The 19,541-nt window shown below is 42.4% G+C and overlaps 1 protein-coding gene across 2 annotated transcripts in view; it reads left to right on the top strand.

The window, feature by feature from the left end:
* The window catches only part of LOC310794560 (EF-hand domain-containing protein D2), a 39,656-nt gene that overhangs the window by 4,516 nt on the left and 15,599 nt on the right, over positions 1 to 19,541 (top strand). For both annotated transcript variants that reach the window (XM_083656534.1, XM_083656533.1), the window contains exons 2-3: positions 7,902 to 8,049; positions 13,757 to 13,891. In XM_083656534.1, the coding sequence (XP_083512660.1) occupies positions 7,902 to 8,049; positions 13,757 to 13,891 (283 nt within the window). The remainder of the gene's footprint in view (positions 1 to 7,901; positions 8,050 to 13,756; positions 13,892 to 19,541) is intronic.

Raw genomic sequence — 19,541 nt, forward strand, 5'->3', positions numbered from 1 at the left:
ATATTACTTTTAGCAGTAACTCAGTAATATAACTTATTACTTTTCAGTAATATTATACCAGTTACTTTGTCAAGTAACTTAAGTTACAAATTGAGTAAAAACATTTTTAATCAAAGCATATATAAAAAAAAATACAATAATTTCCTAATCAAACTGTGTTTTTATTAGAGAAGCACCGATTGCCATCTTGTTGGCCAGTTCCGATTTCCAATTTTTGAATAGTCTGACTTGCCGATACCGATTTTGGCCGATTCCAATTTTCTTTCTAAGAACAATAATTGACGGGTTATTTTTTGACATTTTATTTTTGATTTTTACTTTGCTTTAATAGAAAATTAAGATTCATGTCACATTTCTTATCATTTGCATGAGGTAGGACGATCTCATTCAAAAACATCTCAAAATAAGTGTTCCAGGTTACTGGACAGAGCTTTTCTTTTTTGTGTAAATACAATGAATATAAAACAATTAATTCCAGTATATCCCACAGCTATCATGCATTTACTTTTCCAAAAGAAAAAAGGTGCAACAGAACAGGGGCTCCAGATGGAAAGTAGCCTATGGCTAAATCTGTTACAAAGCATCTCTTCCCCTATGGGGTTTAATGTTTTTTTTTTGTATATGTCCCCGCCAAATAAACTAATAAAATGAAATAAATAAACATCAAAATGTTATCCATGGACAAGGAGTTTATAGCCTATAGGTCTGGAGCCCAGACCTTCGAAGCCATGCCCACTCTACAGTTGTGGATTTGGCTGTTCTTGAGTAGATGAGGAAATGAGTTTGAGTTGACTCAGTTTGAATATCAGAGTTTACACACAGTCAGTTTTTTTTTATCCGCCATCCGAAAAAAAAATCATCACGCACAGAAAACCTTGCACACTGATCCGATGCGTTTTATTATTATGTTCGTCGTTCTATTCGCAATACGAAACAAATAGTCCTCTCCTGTATCCACGTTACAACGTCACTGACAGATAGCAGCAGCAGCTGATCTGCAGCAGCGGCAGCGGTGATGTGGACTGCAACTGGTCAAGGAAGAGGGGCCGGTGAGGCGAAGCGAGCCGCTCAGACTGGAGTGGACTCCAGCCGAGCGGGACTCGGCAACGTACTCTGCCCCTCCGCGGCCTTTTTTCAACTTGCATGTGTGACAAACTGTAAAATTTCCACAATGAGAAGGACATGCTGGCGTGTGTTTCCTATTGGCTGCTTGGGGTGCGCGCATGTCGTGTGAACGCGTGCATCGTGCAGCTGCAGGTAATTAACCAAACAAAAAAAGGGGAAAGCCGACCGGCGCACAGAATCGGCTATGTGGACTGACCGGCACCGGTCGAGGCCGATCAGCTGAAAATCGGCCATTTCCGGTCACGTGCCAATCGATCGGTGCATCCCTAGTTTTTATGCAAATAATCACTATAGACGACAATAACAAACGAAAATAATAATATTATGAATTTTGGATTGTTTACACTGACTTCAAGGCGGTTTAAATTATTTTTCAGGATGTTCCGGGGCAGTGATCTCATTCTGCTGCTGCTGTTGTTCGAGTTACTCTACACAGACAGTAATATTGTAAAGTAACTTATTACTTTCAAATGAAAGTAACTAGTAATATGTAGCATATTACACTTTGAAAGTAACTTGCTCAACACTGATAATAGGTACAAGACTTATTTCCACTGTGGTCCAAGCATTATTTCCACTGAGTGGCTAAATTACAGTGAGGGTGAGTGTCTACTCCAGGGCTATTCAATTGGCGGCCCGCGAATGAGTACCGTACCCCTTTTTTTTTTTTTTTTTTTTTTGTTACAATTAAACCTCATTTACTTATTACACTCGACTGGTTGTTTTTCAGATGTGATGTGAATCTAAAGTGAACTAAACAAGTCAGATCCACTATAAATGTTTTTCAGTAGATGCTGTGATGTAGCCACAAGAAAGGTGCAATATTAATGTTTTTCAGGAGATGGCGATGTGATGTAGCTAATCAAGAAAGATGCATTATAAATGGTTTTTCAGGAGATGTGTGATGTAGCTAGCTATAGGTTCTAAACAAGAAATATGGTTCAAATGTTTACAGTAGTTTTCCTTTCTTGCTGCACTACAAGTTTACAATGCTGTGAGACGGAGCTAAACACAAAAGATGCAATATTAATAGTTTTTCATGAGATACTCAGTATTTAATACTAATAATAGAAAAGGAGAAGATACTGAATAATGACATCACCACAGTATAATCCTAATGTTAATTTAAAATAAAAAATTCTTCTAAATATGGATAAAAGTAAAAAAAAAAAAACATTTTCTTCGACGCTGCCCCTACTTAATAATAGTTCCAGCGCGGCTGCGAAAATGTGGTGGCGCATTGTGTCAAGTGTACATATAATGGCTCGGGGAACGGTCCGGCCCCCGGTCCCTTAGGTTTCTGACAATGTGGCCCCCTGAACAATTTAGTTGAATAGCCCTGGTCTACTCTATGGGATCAAATAACATAATCACGATCCCATAGGCTTGAAACTAAGCAAGTAAACTGGGGGAGGAGAGAAGTGTTCCAGGCTTTGTCCAAGGAGCAGAGTATTCTTCTGACAAAAAGAAGGCCCAGGAGTTGCCTCCAGTTTCACATCAAGGCTCAAAAAGAATCCATATTCCAGGCTCCGTCTTTTTTTGCCTTGCCTTGCCTCAAACTGTTTGCTCACCTTCAGGTTTGACCAGACATGTTAGATTAACCCTTTGCTCTACAAAGACATGTGCATTGACACTTTGGTAGAAAAAGACGCAAGTTGCGTGCAGAACAGGCAGGGACATGAGAGAGAGGAGCCTGAAGAATCTGGGCTTGACACCTCAGATGAGCAACACAAAGTCATGGACATGCATTGACAAGACCTCCTTGACTTGAAGGCTCGAGTAGAAGGCTAGAGTCGAGTCTTGAAGGCTAGAGTAAAATGTTCTGTTACTCGAGCCATATCAGGGCGCCTATTTAGGCGCATTTCTTAAAATCTGCCAGTGCGCCCAAATATTTTTATAGGGCGCACCGGGGCACCTGGGAATTTGTAGCGTATTTTTTTCTCTCTCCTAAACCATGTGCTTTCGTAAAGACCCTCTTGTGCGATAGTGTGAATATCTCCCTACTCATCAGGCACACACAGAAAGACAGGGAAATACAAACAGAACATTTCCAATGCCTTCTGAGTGCTTTAGACTTGTGCAGAATCGTTTTATTTTGAAAATCCGACTGGAAGTCGTAACATTCTTATTGCTAGTGGAACACAGGACTGTCTGCAGCCAGCCATGTATCGTTTAGTGTTAGCTTGATGGCGTGACCGGAGTCACAAACAGATGGAATTAAATTGTGTCAGGTGATGGTTTTGTAGGTGGGACATAAAGCTACAGCTTCAGCAGACATGAGTTCTGGCATGGCATGGCCTGCAATTTTTTTTTTTTTTTTTTTTAATATCGCGATACTTGGCGTCCAAGTATCGATACAGTATCGGGAAATTTAATATCGCGATATATTGCCTTATCGATTATATTGCCCAGCCCTAGTCCGGCACAGGAAACCCGTACAGTGAGAGAACGCCGTAAAGCACCGTGAAGAGGCTAGTCTCGCAGGACCAGCGGTATGCTGTCTTGCAGGAAGAATGAGTGGGCAAGATAATTTAACAGCTGCGTTACAGAAAGTGTGCCAGGTCCACGGCGTAGATGCTCTCAAGGACGTGTTTGTTGCAGTTCACCCGGGTCGATTTAGCTGATGCACATCATTCCGAATGCACTGCCAACGAGGTCCCTGGTTGGTCAATTCAGATGTCTGTCACGCATCCTCTCTTTTTTTTTTGCTTTGGGGGTGGGCATTGGCCATTTTGAGAGTTGTGTTCCAGACGTAGATATCATCTATGGCTGGCACTGTGAGACTAGCATCCTGCTAACTAACTATCAAGCAGATTCTGGAAATAACGTTACTAGGGTGACCAGATCCCAGGAAATCAGATGTGGGGAGAAAGAGTATGTTTGTGTGGGACACGTTACCAATTGATGAGTAGGCCTGCAACTAACAATTATTTTCATTATCGATTCATCTGTCGATTATTTTAAATGTCACAAATGGTGAAAAATGGTGAAAATCTTCCCCCCAAAACCCCAAGATGACATCCTCTGTCTTCTTTTGTAGTGACCAGTGACCAACAGTCCACAACCCAAAGATACTATAGTCTGTCAAGACTGTCATAGAAGACTTTTTCTTAAAAAAATGATCTCTCTCAGTGGTTTGGCTTTTGAAAACTAGAACAATCATAATGTGGGACATCATCTCAATATGTGGGACATGGGAAAATGCATGAAAAATTTAAATCCTGTGCAGTCCCACACAAAGTGGGACATCTGGTCACCCTAAACGTTACCCAACATGTAATTTAAGATCGCTAAAGTGTTGTTGACAATATGCTGTATGTTAGCTATTGTTAGAGCATCTAAGAGCAGCTATCTGCTGATAGCCTACTCTGCTCAGTGATTTCACAGCACACTGTGGGATTAGGGATATGTCACTACACTACTCACACTAACGTGAACGCTCACAATCACGACCACCAATCATTACATAATGTTAGGCAAACAACGGATGACTAAATAAATCGTTAATGATAATTTAATGACAACAATAGCCAATGAGCTGCATTGAGTCATTCTGGCAAGAAATTCATGGTGCATCATGAGAATACTGTATGGTACTTTAATTGAATTAAACTAAATTGTAATTCATTTATATTATATTGCGCTTTTCAATGACCCAAAGACACTTACAGAAAACAAGATAACGAGCAACAGGCAACACATACAAATAACAATGAACAGATCAATCAGGGGTATATGGAAACAGAGGGGAGGGAGGGAGGGAGTGTGTGGGAGGGACAGGGGTCAGACAGAAGAGAGTGAGGGGGAAAGGGGGGTGGCAGGGTGGAGGAGGTGGTTAGGGGTAGGGGACGTTGTAAGCTTGGGGGAACAGGTAGGTTTTGAGAAAGGGGTTTAAAAGTGGGGACTGGAGGTGAGTCTGCGGGAGGGAGTTCCAAAGTCGGGGTGCAGCTCTTGAGAATGCTCGATCTCCAAAGCTTTTCAGTTTGGATGGTGGAACAGTGAGGGGAGCAGTATGAGGTCTTGATGATGGAGCTGACATGGGGATCAAATGAGAGGGAGGGGTCCAGCATGAAACAAAGGTTGCGAGCCAGGGGGGGGGGGGGGGGGGGTGATGGTTGTGTTGTCGATGGTGAGTGTGATAAGTCCGGTTTTGCTGAGTGTGGATTTGGTGCCGATGAAAAGAAGTTCCCTCTTGTCACTGTTAAATTTGAGGAAGTTGTTCAGCAGTTGTTCAGCAGGTTTTTATTGCGGATATGCAGGTTTCGGTGTGGGTGAGATTCTGAATGGATTTTGTGCTTATGTAGATCTGGGTATCGTCGACTCGTCGGTGTAGCAATGAAAAGTCCAGGTAATGTATCAGAGATGAATCATTGTGCCCTTAAAATTCTTTATGTGCTCCTAACTCTTTCAACTTAGGAGCATAATGTAAGGTGATGATAACACACCACAGACACCCAGTTCATAAATGCTGCAATAGCATGTCTGGGAACGCCCCTATTGTGGCTCTAGGAACGGCCACAATAGACGCTGGGTTAGCCTGGGGGCGGGGTCAGGGTGGGGTAAATTCCCCCGTTCTATCCATTCAGCAAAGTTAGAATTTAGCTGATAGCCCAGCCCAGGCAGACACGATCGGGGATTTAACCACCGCAGTAAACGCACATCTGAGCAGACGTCTTGTGTTCTGCTCTAGAACCGCCAAACCTGTAGTTTAGAGCCGCAGCACCGTCTTTTGGTGAGTCAGCCCATGAGATATATCGGCGGTTTTACCCCACTCGCGCGCCAGCTGTTTAACATTTTGTGGGCGTTCAGACATGCGGACTGTCTCTATACTTAAAATGCAAAGGCTTCCATCAATGGGCCATAGGCTCAATCGGTGATGGTGACTTAACAGACATTTATTTACATGAAAATCTTTGAGCGTATCACTTTAAGAAATTACCAATATGCTTACGCTTAAAATGTATTATTGCGGTGCCAAAAGGCGCGGTGAAAAATGTTGGTGTACGTAAATGATGTGCTGTTGCACCTAAATGATGTGCTGTTGCACCTAAATTAAGCCCTCGTTCACACGGTATGCCGAAGCCACACTGAAGCCATGCCGTTTAGTTTCGGCGTCCTTGTTAACAGGCAAGACTGTTGACACCAGCCGCACATGTGCCACGCCCAAGCTGCGCTGAAGCAATCGTTCAGGATTCTGTTCTATTTTCCAAGCATGAAGCTGCCAGGCATGAAGTCAATGCAAGTTGTGGGCGGGGGCAAGGCGCTGAGGAAAAGAGAGTGCTTCTTTAGTGAGCGGTTTAGCGTGACACTCAGCTTCAGCATGGTTTAGCGTGACACTCAGCTTCAGCATGGTTTAGCGTGACACTCAGCTTCAGCATGGTTTAGCGTGACACTCAGCTTCAGCATGGTTTAGCGTGACACTCAGCTTCAGCATGGTTTAGCGTGACACTCAGCTTCAGCATGGTTTAGCGTGACACTCAGCTTCAGCATGGTTTAGCGTGACACTCAGCTTCAGCGTGGCTTTGGCGTGACAATCAGCTTCAGCGTGGCTTTGGCGTATGGTGTGTGAACAAATGCTAACAAGGCTAGGTGGAAACCTAGCATGTGGTCGGTGCGGGAAAGTGTTGATGAGCGGGTTGTTGTAGCAGGCAGCAGTGTTGTTAAACATTTTGCTAAATATATAATTAGAGATTTTCCTTTTCTCTTTTTTTGTGCTGCAAATTTCTACTTCTACTTCAAATAACTTAAACTACACCTGTAGATTACTGTCAAAAGTGCCACAACTGGCAATTGTCAGACCATACATTCATCTTATTTTGAAAAAAAAAACAGGAAGTCTTGTCCTGAGACCAGCTACTACCATTTAGATACTGAGAACAAAATTCTCAATGTTATTATTATCATACAGAAACATAATTTGTATTGTATAGCTTTGTTTAAATGCTTAGTTTATGGGCAAAATAAGAGTTTCTCAGTGGCTTCGGTGTGCGCTCTACTTGTGCAGAATCATTCTTTTACTTTGAAAAAAAAATCCCTTCATCTTATATTTCGCTAGCGGGTTCAGTGGTTGCTGTAAACATCTCTGCATCGTTCAGCAGCATGTTGGAACGCTGCTTCTCTGCTCTCTGGCTGTTTTCACTACACTGCTGCACTGGACAGACAGACAGACACTGCCGTTTACATGTCTCAGTGGCTGTCATGCACACACGCATTACATGGTATTTACTCGTTAGCTTAGCTGTCCAGTTAGCTTCTCTGTCCGTTTTCCAGCATCCACTCTCTTCACTGGTGGTAGCTCAAACATTGATATGTGGTAGGAAATGGGTGTTTACTTTGACGTGCCTCTACGGCAGAGCAAAGTCATAAAAAAATCAATCCTAACCCCTACATTAAAATGAAATAATAATAATAATAAAAACAATAATAATTTGGGTGAAAAAATAAAGAATGAGGAAAATGTCATATGGTCCTCTAAATGTGTTTCAGTGTTCTAGCTCCATGCTGTGGTCTCTTGCAATATTACATGTAAACATGTGTACTAGTTTAAGGGCACTGGCTGACATGATCTGTGGAATGTGAAGTAAAGATAATAAAGTCCCAATTCATTTTCCATATTCATTAATATAATATACTATGCTTCCTTAGCATGAATTAGTACAGTAAGTGAGTAAAGCACTGTCTTCCTGTCTGTCTTCCTCCCTGTCTGTTCTCCTCTCTGTCTGCCTGTCTTCTGCCTGTCTTCCTTCCTGTCTGTCTTTCTACCTGTCTGTGGCCAGGTATGATGCGGGGCATGACGGCTTCATTGATCTGATGGAGCTGAAGCTGATGATGGAGAAGCTGGGAGCTCCTCAGACACACCTGGGCCTGAAGAACATGATCAAGGAGGTGGACGAAGACCTGGACAATAAGCTGAGCTTCAGAGAGGTGGGCTTAGACAAAACAAGATGCCATCTTTTCATTTAGGGCAGTGGTTCTCAACGTGGGGGCCAGGGACCGCCAGTGGTCCCAAAATATTCTCAGATTTTGGTCTGCTAGAAAATATTTTATGGTCCGTGGCCCTAGTCTCGCTGGCCAGCCTCCCCTCCCTACCGTGAGAGGAGTCTGGCACCGCAGGTCTCCATAGTGGGATTACAATGGGCGGCGCTTAGCGGCAGTGCCCTTGGAAAATAGTTTCCAACAATCCAACTTGCTGTTTTCAGCGCATAGCAACGAACTAGCATGTAGGTTTCTGCCGTTGGCGGCAGGGCACTATTTACAGCGACACACAGGGAGGAGGGAGCGGAAGCCGCTCTGATTGACATGCTCCAATGGGGAGCAGCTGTAGAGCAGGGGAGGGCTTATCCCAGTCGCCTGTTTCCGCAGCACCAGACTCCTCTCATGGTAGGGGGAGGCTGGTCAGCGAGACTACCGTGGCCCTAATCTGGATTGAATTAGGGGTCCTTGATATGAAGAAGGTTGAGAATCACTAGTATTATCTGGGAACCTCTGGTAATTTGTCATAATTGCAGAGGTCGTCTGTGATCTTAATCCCGTGTGAATCAGCCATTGGTTGATTGATTGACTTCATTCATGGTTATAGAGACAATAAAAGATCCCAGAGATATCATGTAAAAGTGTAAACAATTCTGACATGGTCCTTGATGATTTAAAAGCAGGACAGACACAAGCAGGACACAAAACAAATGGTCATCTATAACTGTAGCCGGACAGAAGAAATTTGTGGGATTCTTTTTTTTTTTTTACTAATTTCAATACAACCCTTTATGGCATATTACCATACAACAAAACCTATATTGATGTTGACAGTAATATATATAAGAACACTAAATAACGCCAAATATACAATCATTCAAATCAATAAGCATTTACTTTGGGAGTTTTCATCCCTGTAATGTTTTGCAATAAGTTAGTCTGCTTATTTATTCAGCAATAAATGCACTTTATTAAGTCATCCTCTCCTTGTGATCACTTAGTTTTAAGTCTTGAATATACTGTGGAATATTTTTTTTTAAAGTAAATATAAATTGCAGACTGCTTGCTACACCATCTGACCGTAGCTGACTGCGCCAATATGCCGTCGCGCCACGGGATGGTCGATTTAGTTTGTTTTTGGTGGGTACCACCAGGCCTGAAAAAGATTGTAGGGGAAACACTGGGAGCAGTACCATTTATGATGTTAAACATGTGGTTGAGTTTCAGCTGTTGTATCCTGAGCTGCACTAGTAGCAGGCCCACCTTCTTGAATACGTCACTCCCAGTGAGATATATATGAATGGAGAAAGCGTGCCTATCTCCTCCCTGTATGGTCTATTGAAGCCAAAATCTTCTCAGATCAGAGAACCAGAGTCTGCGCAGTAGCTCTTTTGGGTTAAAACCTCAGTCTGAGCCCCCCCCCCCCCTATACTTTCTTATGTAGAGCTGCGGTTTCTAGATTTGCACACAGTGCGTTGTGTAGTCAATCCTCTCTAGCTCTGTAAATATGGCACTTTAAGTTCTAATATTTTTTGTCTTGCCAAAAGTAACCATGTAGATTCTCACTACGAGGTCAGTTGATCAAAATGACGCCTGTACGGAAATCTGAATTTCGTTGTCGGAGATTGCTCCTAGCAGCCATACAAGTCAGACCTCCGGGCTGCTCAGCCTTTCACTGAGCTATAAGGGGGAAATTATCCGATGAACTGATCTTTGCAGCTCTGTGTTGATTAGCCTAATGTTTCCGTGGCATTTTGATTAACTTTATGATTTAATTCCTTTTGGAGCAAATGTTGGTTGAACAAATCTGACCGTGACGCTTTAGGTTACGTTGTTTACTGGTGTGGGGTAGGGCAGCCAAACCTAACGTTAGCCCAGTGCGTGAGCCAGGCTGCCTGGTCTCTTCTCTGACTCTGTATATCCCACTGAGCTATATCTTATTTATGTCAATGGTATATCATTACAACAGCTGAGAGAGGAGCTTGTGAAGAACGAACATCCCCACAGTCAAAGCATTTCCCTGAGATATCCATGTAAAAACGTTTGTTGCTTTAATACCAAAAATAAAACCTCTGTTTGTGATGCTAACCCGTTAGCGATTAGCTAATGGCTGGTGGTTGTGTACTAGGCCCCATCTTATACCCGGGACGGGAGTTAACGTTATAAAACACATTTCCTGGCAGTTGGACAACCTGGTAAGTAATGAAAATATGTGTCTATTATTGTGTTATTCCAGCTATCGTTATCGGTTAAGTTATAGTAATATTAAGCCGATAAATAATGAAAAACAGCCGACTAGCGAAAGCGGCCAACGCTAATGCTACCCTGCATGTTAAAAACTATTGTGTAGCGATAAAGTAGCTGGAGTAACTAATAAAACACATATTTTCTGAACTTCAGTCCCCAACCAACGTTACGGTACTTCCTATTTATTTTTTTACAGTGCACCTGAACGCAACATGAAAAATCCCCGCTGAATAAGTGTCCAAATGTTCATGTAGATCTGGCCAATACTCCACTTCTGTTATAACATTTCAGTCTGGAATATGGAATATCTTTCAATAATCTTTCTGACTAAAAGGCTAAAAGTAATCTCATGTGTAAGAAATTACTGTTCTACATTGAGGAAGTTTGAAGTAAAAATGTAAATAATTAACTCGTTTGGTTTTGAACTTATTTAGCTTCAAGAGTGCATTTTTGTTCTTGTGTGACCCTTAACACAGGCTTTGAGAGTCCCGGGCCACTTACTGATATATGCTTAAATACTTATGCTTAAATTAACCCACCCAGTGAGAAAAGGATCAAATATTGGTGGTTAAGACTGAATAATGACATCACAACTGTTAATTTAAAATGAGTTATTCCTCTAAATCTGGGAGGAGGGGGGGGTCTTAGAAAAATGATTATGCCCGGGGCCCATGGTACTATTAATTCGGCCCTGCTCCCTACACAAGTTCTAGGAGGTGCATCTAATAAGTAACAAATTATGTTATTTTCCATCACCTGCAGTTTGTTTCTGAGGTTTGCCATCAAGCCACTATGCCAAGCCGAACACGCATAGTGAAAATGACACTGAACCAGCGATACCAAGCCGAACACGCATAGTGAAAATGACACTGAACCAGCGATACCAAGCAGAACACGCATAGTGAAAATGACACTGAACCAGCGATACCAAGCCGAACACGCATAGTGAAAATGACACTGAACCAGCGATACCAAGCAGAACACGCATAGTGAAAATGACACTGAACCAGCGATACCAAGCAGAACACGCATAGTGAAAATGACACTGAACCAACAATGAAACCAAAAGTTTCTTATAGAGAAATCGAAACAGCCTTGTCTTACGATACAGGAACTTAATTTTACCGGCACACAATGAACCCAACGAAACCCAAGTTGCGCGTTGGTCTGAGTCATGTTTCAGACTGAAAACAAAAGATGAGATGACAGGTTGAGAGGCAGGCCATAGTAGCATTGTCGACGATTTTATTAGACAATTCTGGTGACTGGATTCGGCTTTGGCCAATCCTGCCATGTTCCGCCCCCAAATCGAGTGGGCTTCAGCGTGCTGTGGCGCTATGAGAGTTAGAGCCACAGGCAGCCAGCTGCCTTTGTGTGGTGCGGAGAGAGTTTATGGGCTAGGAATTCTGCCTGGTTACAGACACTAGGCGCCTCCTCCTTCATTTGGAGGAGAAAATTCTCCTGAAATGAAGATTGATGGACAGCTGCCATGTCGTGATATGATTGGTTAAAATGGGGTAGAAATTAAATTTGATAGTACTATGTGACGTCAGCAAACTGTAGATTACTGTTATGCATGAAATCTTGAAAAATGAACTTTTGATGTGAAAGAAATTTTATTCTTGTGATTTTTTTGGCATACATTATTAAATAGGTGCACTGAAATACCCAGGTATTTGAATTAAAAGAAAAGAAAAATCATTGCAGGATGAATTTATAGGCGCGCTTCGACCCAAGCAGCCCAGCAGGCTGGTCCGGTGCTCTCAGGAAAGGGCAAGTCTTTGAACAGAGGCTTTGGATTAAATCCAAAAGTACTGTAGCACACGGATCAGAACTTATTTACACTTGATCTGATATGATATGAGTGTAAATAGAAACTTTTTTTGAACTTATTTACACTTGATCTGTGTGCTACAGTACTTTTGAATTTCATCCAAAGCCTCTGTTAAAAGAAAAATACTTTTTGGGTTCAGCTCGTCTTTAAGTCCTATTCTCACGGGATAAGTATTACCTGGGGACCTCTGGTCATTTGTAATAATTGCGGAGGGCCTCTGTGATCTTAATCCCGTGCCAATTGGCCATGTCCGTATTTTGCCAAGTAATAATCCCACCACAAATTACCCATATTTCACCCAACACAGGGGTCCTGTGATAATATTAGTCCCGTGCGAATCGGCATCTCTGTGATTTGGGGTCGTACTTTAGTTTTAGTTTTGTTTTCTGTGCCCTTCTCTGCCTCTTTTGAGGTTGAGAATTATGTGTTGGCAATTCATAAATAAATTCATGAGGTTGTGATTATTCTAGAGGTCACAATAGCTAATTTTCTTGTACAGTGAGGTCAGTTTCAAATGGTTTCACGACAATGAAATGGCTACTATGGGGACTAACATCATCAATACAATTGGCTAATTGAATTCACAGGAGTCTCTTTCCCGTCATTATATTGCATTATATTGCATATTATATGCAATTCCAAGATTGTTTAGGGGGCCTAGTTTGCAGAAATACTCAAATAGAATAGGTGAAAATAACACATTTATACTCCATGCAAAAAAAAATCATGTTTTTCTTTAAGACAAAAAAAAGCATGGGATTAGCATAAAGTGGGCATGTCTGTAAAGGGAGACTTGTGGGTACCCATTCAAGATTCAAGATTCAAGATTCAAGATTTTTATTGTCACTCCATGGTACAAGTATCACGTGTGAAATTCTTGTGCTGTGGACTCCGTTTACGACATAGTACAAATATAGCAAGGCAACCAATTATCATTGAGATATCTTGAGGTGAGAGGTCAACGGACCCATTCGAATATGGCCATGCCTGTTTTTCCCTCGACAAAATTTAGACTCCCTCCCTTCCCGACAAGGTAGCATGTCATGCTTCGAACTAATGGATGCCTTCGGATATCAGTAGCTTTGCTCTAGCTTTAAAACTGAGCCCACTACAGCTTCTGAAAGACAGTAATATCAGACAAAAAGGGCACTTGGACTTCGAGGAGCAAAGGGGCACCTACCCCTTTAGTCCTTAACCCCCCCCCATCTCTGCACGTGCCTGGATGGGAGCAATCTTAATATAGTTTGAGTACAATTCTTCAGCACTATCAAGGATACGTATCTAAATGCAATATAACCTTTTCCAAGGGTATGCAGGCGACATTCAATTTGTGTGACATCAGTTGAATTTCAAGTGTATTGTTTCACGCGCATTGTATCGAGTTTGAATGAAAGCTTTTATTTAGAAAAATTCTGACCGAAAGTACAAATGATTGTCAATAAATTAATTTAATAAATAATTAAATTGGTAAAACACAGACTTGCGAATATAAGTGGATCCATGAATCGTTCAAAGGATCTGTATTGTATAAACTTGTGGCCATGCGTGATCTTTCTCCATGTCTCCTCCTCTCTTCAGTTCCTGCTGATCTTCAGGAAGGCGGCAGCAGGAGAGCTGGCAGAGGACAGTGGCCTCAGTGTCCTGGCTCGCCTCTCCGAGATCGACGTATCCACAGAGGGCGTGAAAGGAGCCAAGACTTTCTTTGAAGCCAAAGTAAGTCAAGTCTTTTCCCAAGACAAATGAAACCATGACAACTGCAGCACACACAGTGGTCTTTTCATGCACTGCAGTAACACAACAGATTTTTACAAGCATAGCAAGAGGCCTGCATGCATGCAAAAACAAGCGCACATTCGCAATAGCTGCAAGCACATTATGCACATTTCCAAAATGCAGGAGCAATGCCTCTACCACCCTACCTAGAAAGACCATAGGCGGTCATTTTCACCACGAGATGAAATATTTATCCAAAGTTACGTGAAACGTAATTTTCAGAGTGAATCCCCACACCGAGTTACTTCCTTGTTTGCCTGTAACAGTGCTTCCGCTGTACGCAGCGCATGCGCTCTATGCCGTGCATGCCTGGCAGCCATGTTTACAAAGTAATTCCGGCGATCTATTTACCTTAAAAAAAGATAATTTCTCTGCGTGTTGGAGTAATATTTCATGGTGAGTACCTGAAGCACAACATGTATTTTGGCGCGGTGAGATGTGTGTTTTTGGTCATTTTGAACGGCTGTACCATAGTCTCTATTCTATGGCGATACTCACTTGACTTGACGACTGTAGCTCACTGTATATTGCGCAGAGAGTGACAGTAAAGACATTGTGTATCTTGTTTATGTAGGGGGGTTATATGGCAAATGAGTGAAACTCCCGAAAAAGTGGTGTTTCCCTTTAAAGCAGGGATGGGCAACTTTGATGATAGAGAGGGCCACAAAAAATGTCCTCGCTACCAGAGGGCCAGATTTTGCTTAGGGCTCGAGGCCGAACAGCGGCGGCGCAAAAGATTTGGGGCATTTAAAGCCAGGTTGAGAGGAATAACTAATTTTAAATTAACAGTTGTGATGTCATTATTCAGTCTTAACCACCAATATTTGATCCTTTTCTCACTCACTCCTATGTCACCACACTCTCCCTGCAGGGCTTGAAATTATCTTTTTTGACCACCTGCCAATATGGCTGCTAGATTGTTACCAGCCAATTAGAATTTCCACTAGCCAAAATGTTTTTCTTGAAATAAACCAGAATATGAGTGGGTTAATTTAAGCATACTGTAAGTATCAGTAAGTGGCCCGGGCTTCTCAAAGCCTGTGTTGAGGGTCACACAAGAAAAAAAAGGCACTCTTGAAGCTAAATAAATCCAAAACCAACGAGTTAATTATTAAAAATTTTACTTCAATGTAGAACAGTCATTTCTTACACATGAGATTACTTTTAGCCTTTTAGTTATAAAGATTATTGAAAGATTTTCCAGATTCCAGATTCAAATGTTATAACAGAAGTGGAGTATTGGCCAGAATGACATGAACATTTGGACACTTATTCAGCTATCTTGCATGTTGCGGTCAGGTGCACTGTAAAAAATGTTTTTTTTCTTCTGCAATTCCAGCGTGGGCCACACAGGGGGCCGCCAGTTGCCCACCCCTGCTTTAAGGCATTCAAACGACTGGTTGGACGCGTTACACGAGCGCGGACCAAATGTCACTTCCGTCATAACAAACTGATCACTGTCCTCTCTCGACAACAACGCTACCTCTGCTGATTTCTCAGTGGATACAGACAGCCGCTTTGCAAACATGATGAAGAAAAAAACTCAGAAAAGACAAACGGGACAAGTCGAAGAAGGCACTTATACCGGTAACGTTCACGTAACACCAGCAGACCCTGAAGGGAGTACCAGTGATCTTTACGTTATTGATGATGAAGAATCTGATCACGATAACGACGTTAATAATAACGTTAATCCTCCCGATGCCGAGTGCCAGTGATGTCAACGCTGTTGTTGATCCTGAGACACGCAGCACCGGTAATGTAAAGAAGGAAAAAGACCAAACCGAAAGATGAGTTTCAGGAGAAATGGCACACACTATATCCATGGTTTGAGCATAATAAGGGTGAAACGAGCTGCTGGGTTTGTAAAATGCACGGTGGTGAGTCTTTCATCAGCCAATGTTACAAAACGTCAACTTTAAATCCCACTCAGATGGTGTTTGTCATAAAGCAGCCGTGAAAAGGAAACCATCTCATAAGCAACTGATGAAGAACCTGATGTGATTCTGTGAAACAAGAGAGAGAGAATTACATAGTGAATTCAGCTGCTGGAATTACCACTTTGTAACCTTTTATAATGTCATGAGTTGAGTAAAGGATTTGAAACCCTACTTCAACTTCTATCGGAGTCTATTGTTAGTTGAGTATTTGCACTTTTACTGGGAATTTGTGCACTGCCACGGTGCCTGGGAAGAATAGGACAATGTAGTTAAACTCGGGCCCTGACACAGAATAGGCCACTTTAAAAAGGTGCGTTTTCAGACAAGATTTGAAGTTGGAGAAAGAGTCAATGTTTCGGATGTCTTGTGGGAGAGAGTTCCAGAGACGGGGGGCAGAGTGACTGAAGGCTCTAGACCCCATGGTGGTCAGGCGGGCAGAGGGTACAGCGAGTTGGAAGGCAGAGGAGGATCGGAGAGCACGAGAGGGGATGTAGGTGTGAAGGAGTTCAGAGAGGTATGGAGGTGCAAGATTGTGAAGGGCCTTGAAGGTGAGGAGCAGAATTTTGTCGGACAGGTCCGTTAATGAGTCTATTCCTCTGTTGGATAGGTCCGTTAATGAGTCTATTCCTCTGTTGGACAGGTCCGTTAATGAGTCTATTCCTCTGTTGGATTGGTCCGTTAATGAGTCTATTCCTCTGTTGGATAGGTCCGTTAATGAGTCTATTCCTCTGTTGGATTGGTCCGTTAATGAGTCTATTCCTCTGTCGGACAGGTCCGTTAATGAGTCTATTCCTCTGTTGGATAGGTCCGTTAATGAGTCTATTCCTCTGTTGGATTGGTCCGTTAATGAGTCTATTCCTCTGTTGGATAGGTCCGTTAATGAGTCTATTCCTCTGTTGGATAGGTCCGTTAATGAGTCTATTCCTCTGTTGGATTGGTCCGTTAATGAGTCTATTCCTCTGTTGGATTGGTCCGTTAATGAGTCTATTCCTCTGTTGGATTGGTCTGTTAATGAGTCTATTCCTCTGTTGGATAGGTCCGTTAATGAGTCTATTCCTCTGTTGGATTGGTCCGTTAATGAGTCTATTCCTCTGTTGGATAGGTCCGTTAATGAGTCTATTCCTCTGTTGGATAGGTCCGTTAATGAGTCTATTCCTCTGTTGGATAGGTCCGTTAATGAGTCTATTCCTCTGTTGGATAGGTCCGTTAATGAGTCTATTCCTCTGTTGGATAGGTCCGTTAATGAGTCTATTCCTCTGTTGGATTGGTCCGTTAATGAGTCTATTCCTCTGTTGGATTGGTCCGTTAATGAGTCTATTCCTCTGTTGGATTGGTCCGTTAATGAGTCTATTCCTCTGTTGGACAGGTCCGTTAATGAGTCTATTCCTCTGTTGGATTGGTCCGTTAATGAGTCTATTCCTCTGTTGGATAGGTCCGTTAATGAGTATATTCCTCTGTTGGATAGGTCCGTTAATGAGTCTATTCCTCTGTTGGATTGGTCCGTTAATGAGTCTATTCCTCTGTTGGATTGGTCCGTTAATGAGTCTATTCCTCTGTTGGACAGGTCCGTTAATGAGTCTATTCCTCTGTTGGATTGGTCCGTTAATGAGTCTATTCCTCTGTTGGATAGGTCCGTTAATGAGTATATTCCTCTGTTGGATAGGTCCGTTAATGAGTCTATTCCTCTGTTGGATTGGTCCGTTAATGAGTCTATTCCTCTGTTGGACAGGTCCGTTAATGAGTCTATTCCTCTGTTGGATTGGTCCGTTAATGAGTCTATTCCTCTGTTGGACAGGTCCGTTAATGAGTATATTCCTCTGTTGGATAGGTCCGTTAATGAGTCTATTCCTCTGTTGGATTGGTCCGTTAATGAGTCTATTCCTCTGTTGGACAGGTCCGTTAATGAGTCTATTCCTCTGTTGGATTGGTCCGTTAATGAGTCTATTCCTCTGTTGGACAGGTCCGTTAATGAGTCTATTCCTCTGTTGGATAGGTCCGTTAATGAGTATATTCCTCTGTTGGATAGGTCCGTTAATGAGTCTATTCCTCTGTTGGATTGGTCCGTTAATGAGTCTATTCCTCTGTTGGACAGGTCCGTTAATGAGTCTATTCCTCTGTTGGATTGGTCCGTTAATGAGTCTATTCCTCTGTTGGACAGGTCCGTTAATGAGTCTATTCCTCTGTTGGATTGGTCCGTTAATGAGTCTATTCCTCTGTTGGATAGGTCCGTTAATGAGTATATTCCTCTGTTGGATAGGTCCGTTAATGAGTCTATTCCTCTGTTGGATTGGTCCGTTAATGAGTCTATTCCTCTGTTGGATAGGTCCGTTAATGAGTCTATTCCTCTGTTGGATAGGTCCGTTAATGAGTCTATTCCTCTGTTGGATAGGTCCGTTAATGAGTCTATTCCTCTGTTGGATAGGTCCGTTAATGAGTCTATTCCTCTGTTGGATAGGTCCGTTAATGAGTCTATTCCTCTGTTGGATTGGTCCGTTAATGAGTCTATTCCTCTGTTGGATAGGTCCGTTAATGAGTCTATTCCTCTGTTGGATAGGTCCGTTAATGAGTCTATTCCTCTGTTGGATAGGTCCGTTAATGAGTCTATTCCTCTGTTGGATAGGTCCGTTAATGAGTATATTCCTCTGTTGGATAGGTCCGTTAATGAGTCTATTCCTCTGTTGGATTGGTCCGTTAATGAGTCTATTCTTCTGTTGGATAGGTCCGTTAATGAGTCTATTCCTCTGTTGGATTGGTCCGTTAATGAGTCTATTCCTCTGTTGGACAGGTCCGTTAATGAGTCTATTCCTCTGTTGGACAGGTCCGTTAATGAGTCTATTCCTCTGTTGGATAGGTCCGTTAATGAGTCTATTCCTCTGTTGGATTGGTCCGTTAATGAGTCTATTCTTCTGTTGGATAGGTCCGTTAATGAGTCTATTCCTCTGTTGGATTGGTCCGTTAATGAGTCTATTCCTCTGTTGGACAGGTCCGTTAATGAGTCTATTCCTCTGTTGGATAGGTCCGTTAATGAGTCTATTCCTCTGTTGGATTGGTCCGTTAATGAGTCTATTCCTCTGTTGGATAGGTCCGTTAATGAGTCTATTCCTCTGTTGGATAGGTCCGTTAATGAGTCTATTCCTCTGTTGGATAGGTCCGTTAATGAGTCTATTCCTCTGTTGGATAGGTCCGTTAATGAGTATATTCCTCTGTTGGATAGGTCCGTTAATGAGTCTATTCCTCTGTTGGATTGGTCCGTTAATGAGTCTATTCTTCTGTTGGATAGGTCCGTTAATGAGTCTATTCCTCTGTTGGATTGGTCCGTTAATGAGTCTATTCCTCTGTTGGACAGGTCCGTTAATGAGTCTATTCCTCTGTTGGACAGGTCCGTTAATGAGTCTATTCCTCTGTTGGACAGGTCCGTTAATGAGTCTATTCTTCTGTTGGATAGGTCCGTTAATGAGTCTATTCCTCTGTTGGACAGGTCCGTTAATGAGTATATTCCTCTGTTGGATTGGTCCGTTAATGAGTCTATTCCTCTGTTGGACAGGTCCGTTAATGAGTCTATTCCTCTGTTGGATTGGTCCGTTAATGAGTCTAATCCTCTGTTGAACAGGTCCGTTAATGAGTCTATTCCTCTGTTGGATTGGTCCGTT

This window comes from Poromitra crassiceps (assembly GCF_964638095.1).
Source record: "Poromitra crassiceps genome assembly, chromosome: 20".
NCBI lineage: Eukaryota > Metazoa > Chordata > Actinopteri > Beryciformes > Melamphaidae > Poromitra > Poromitra crassiceps.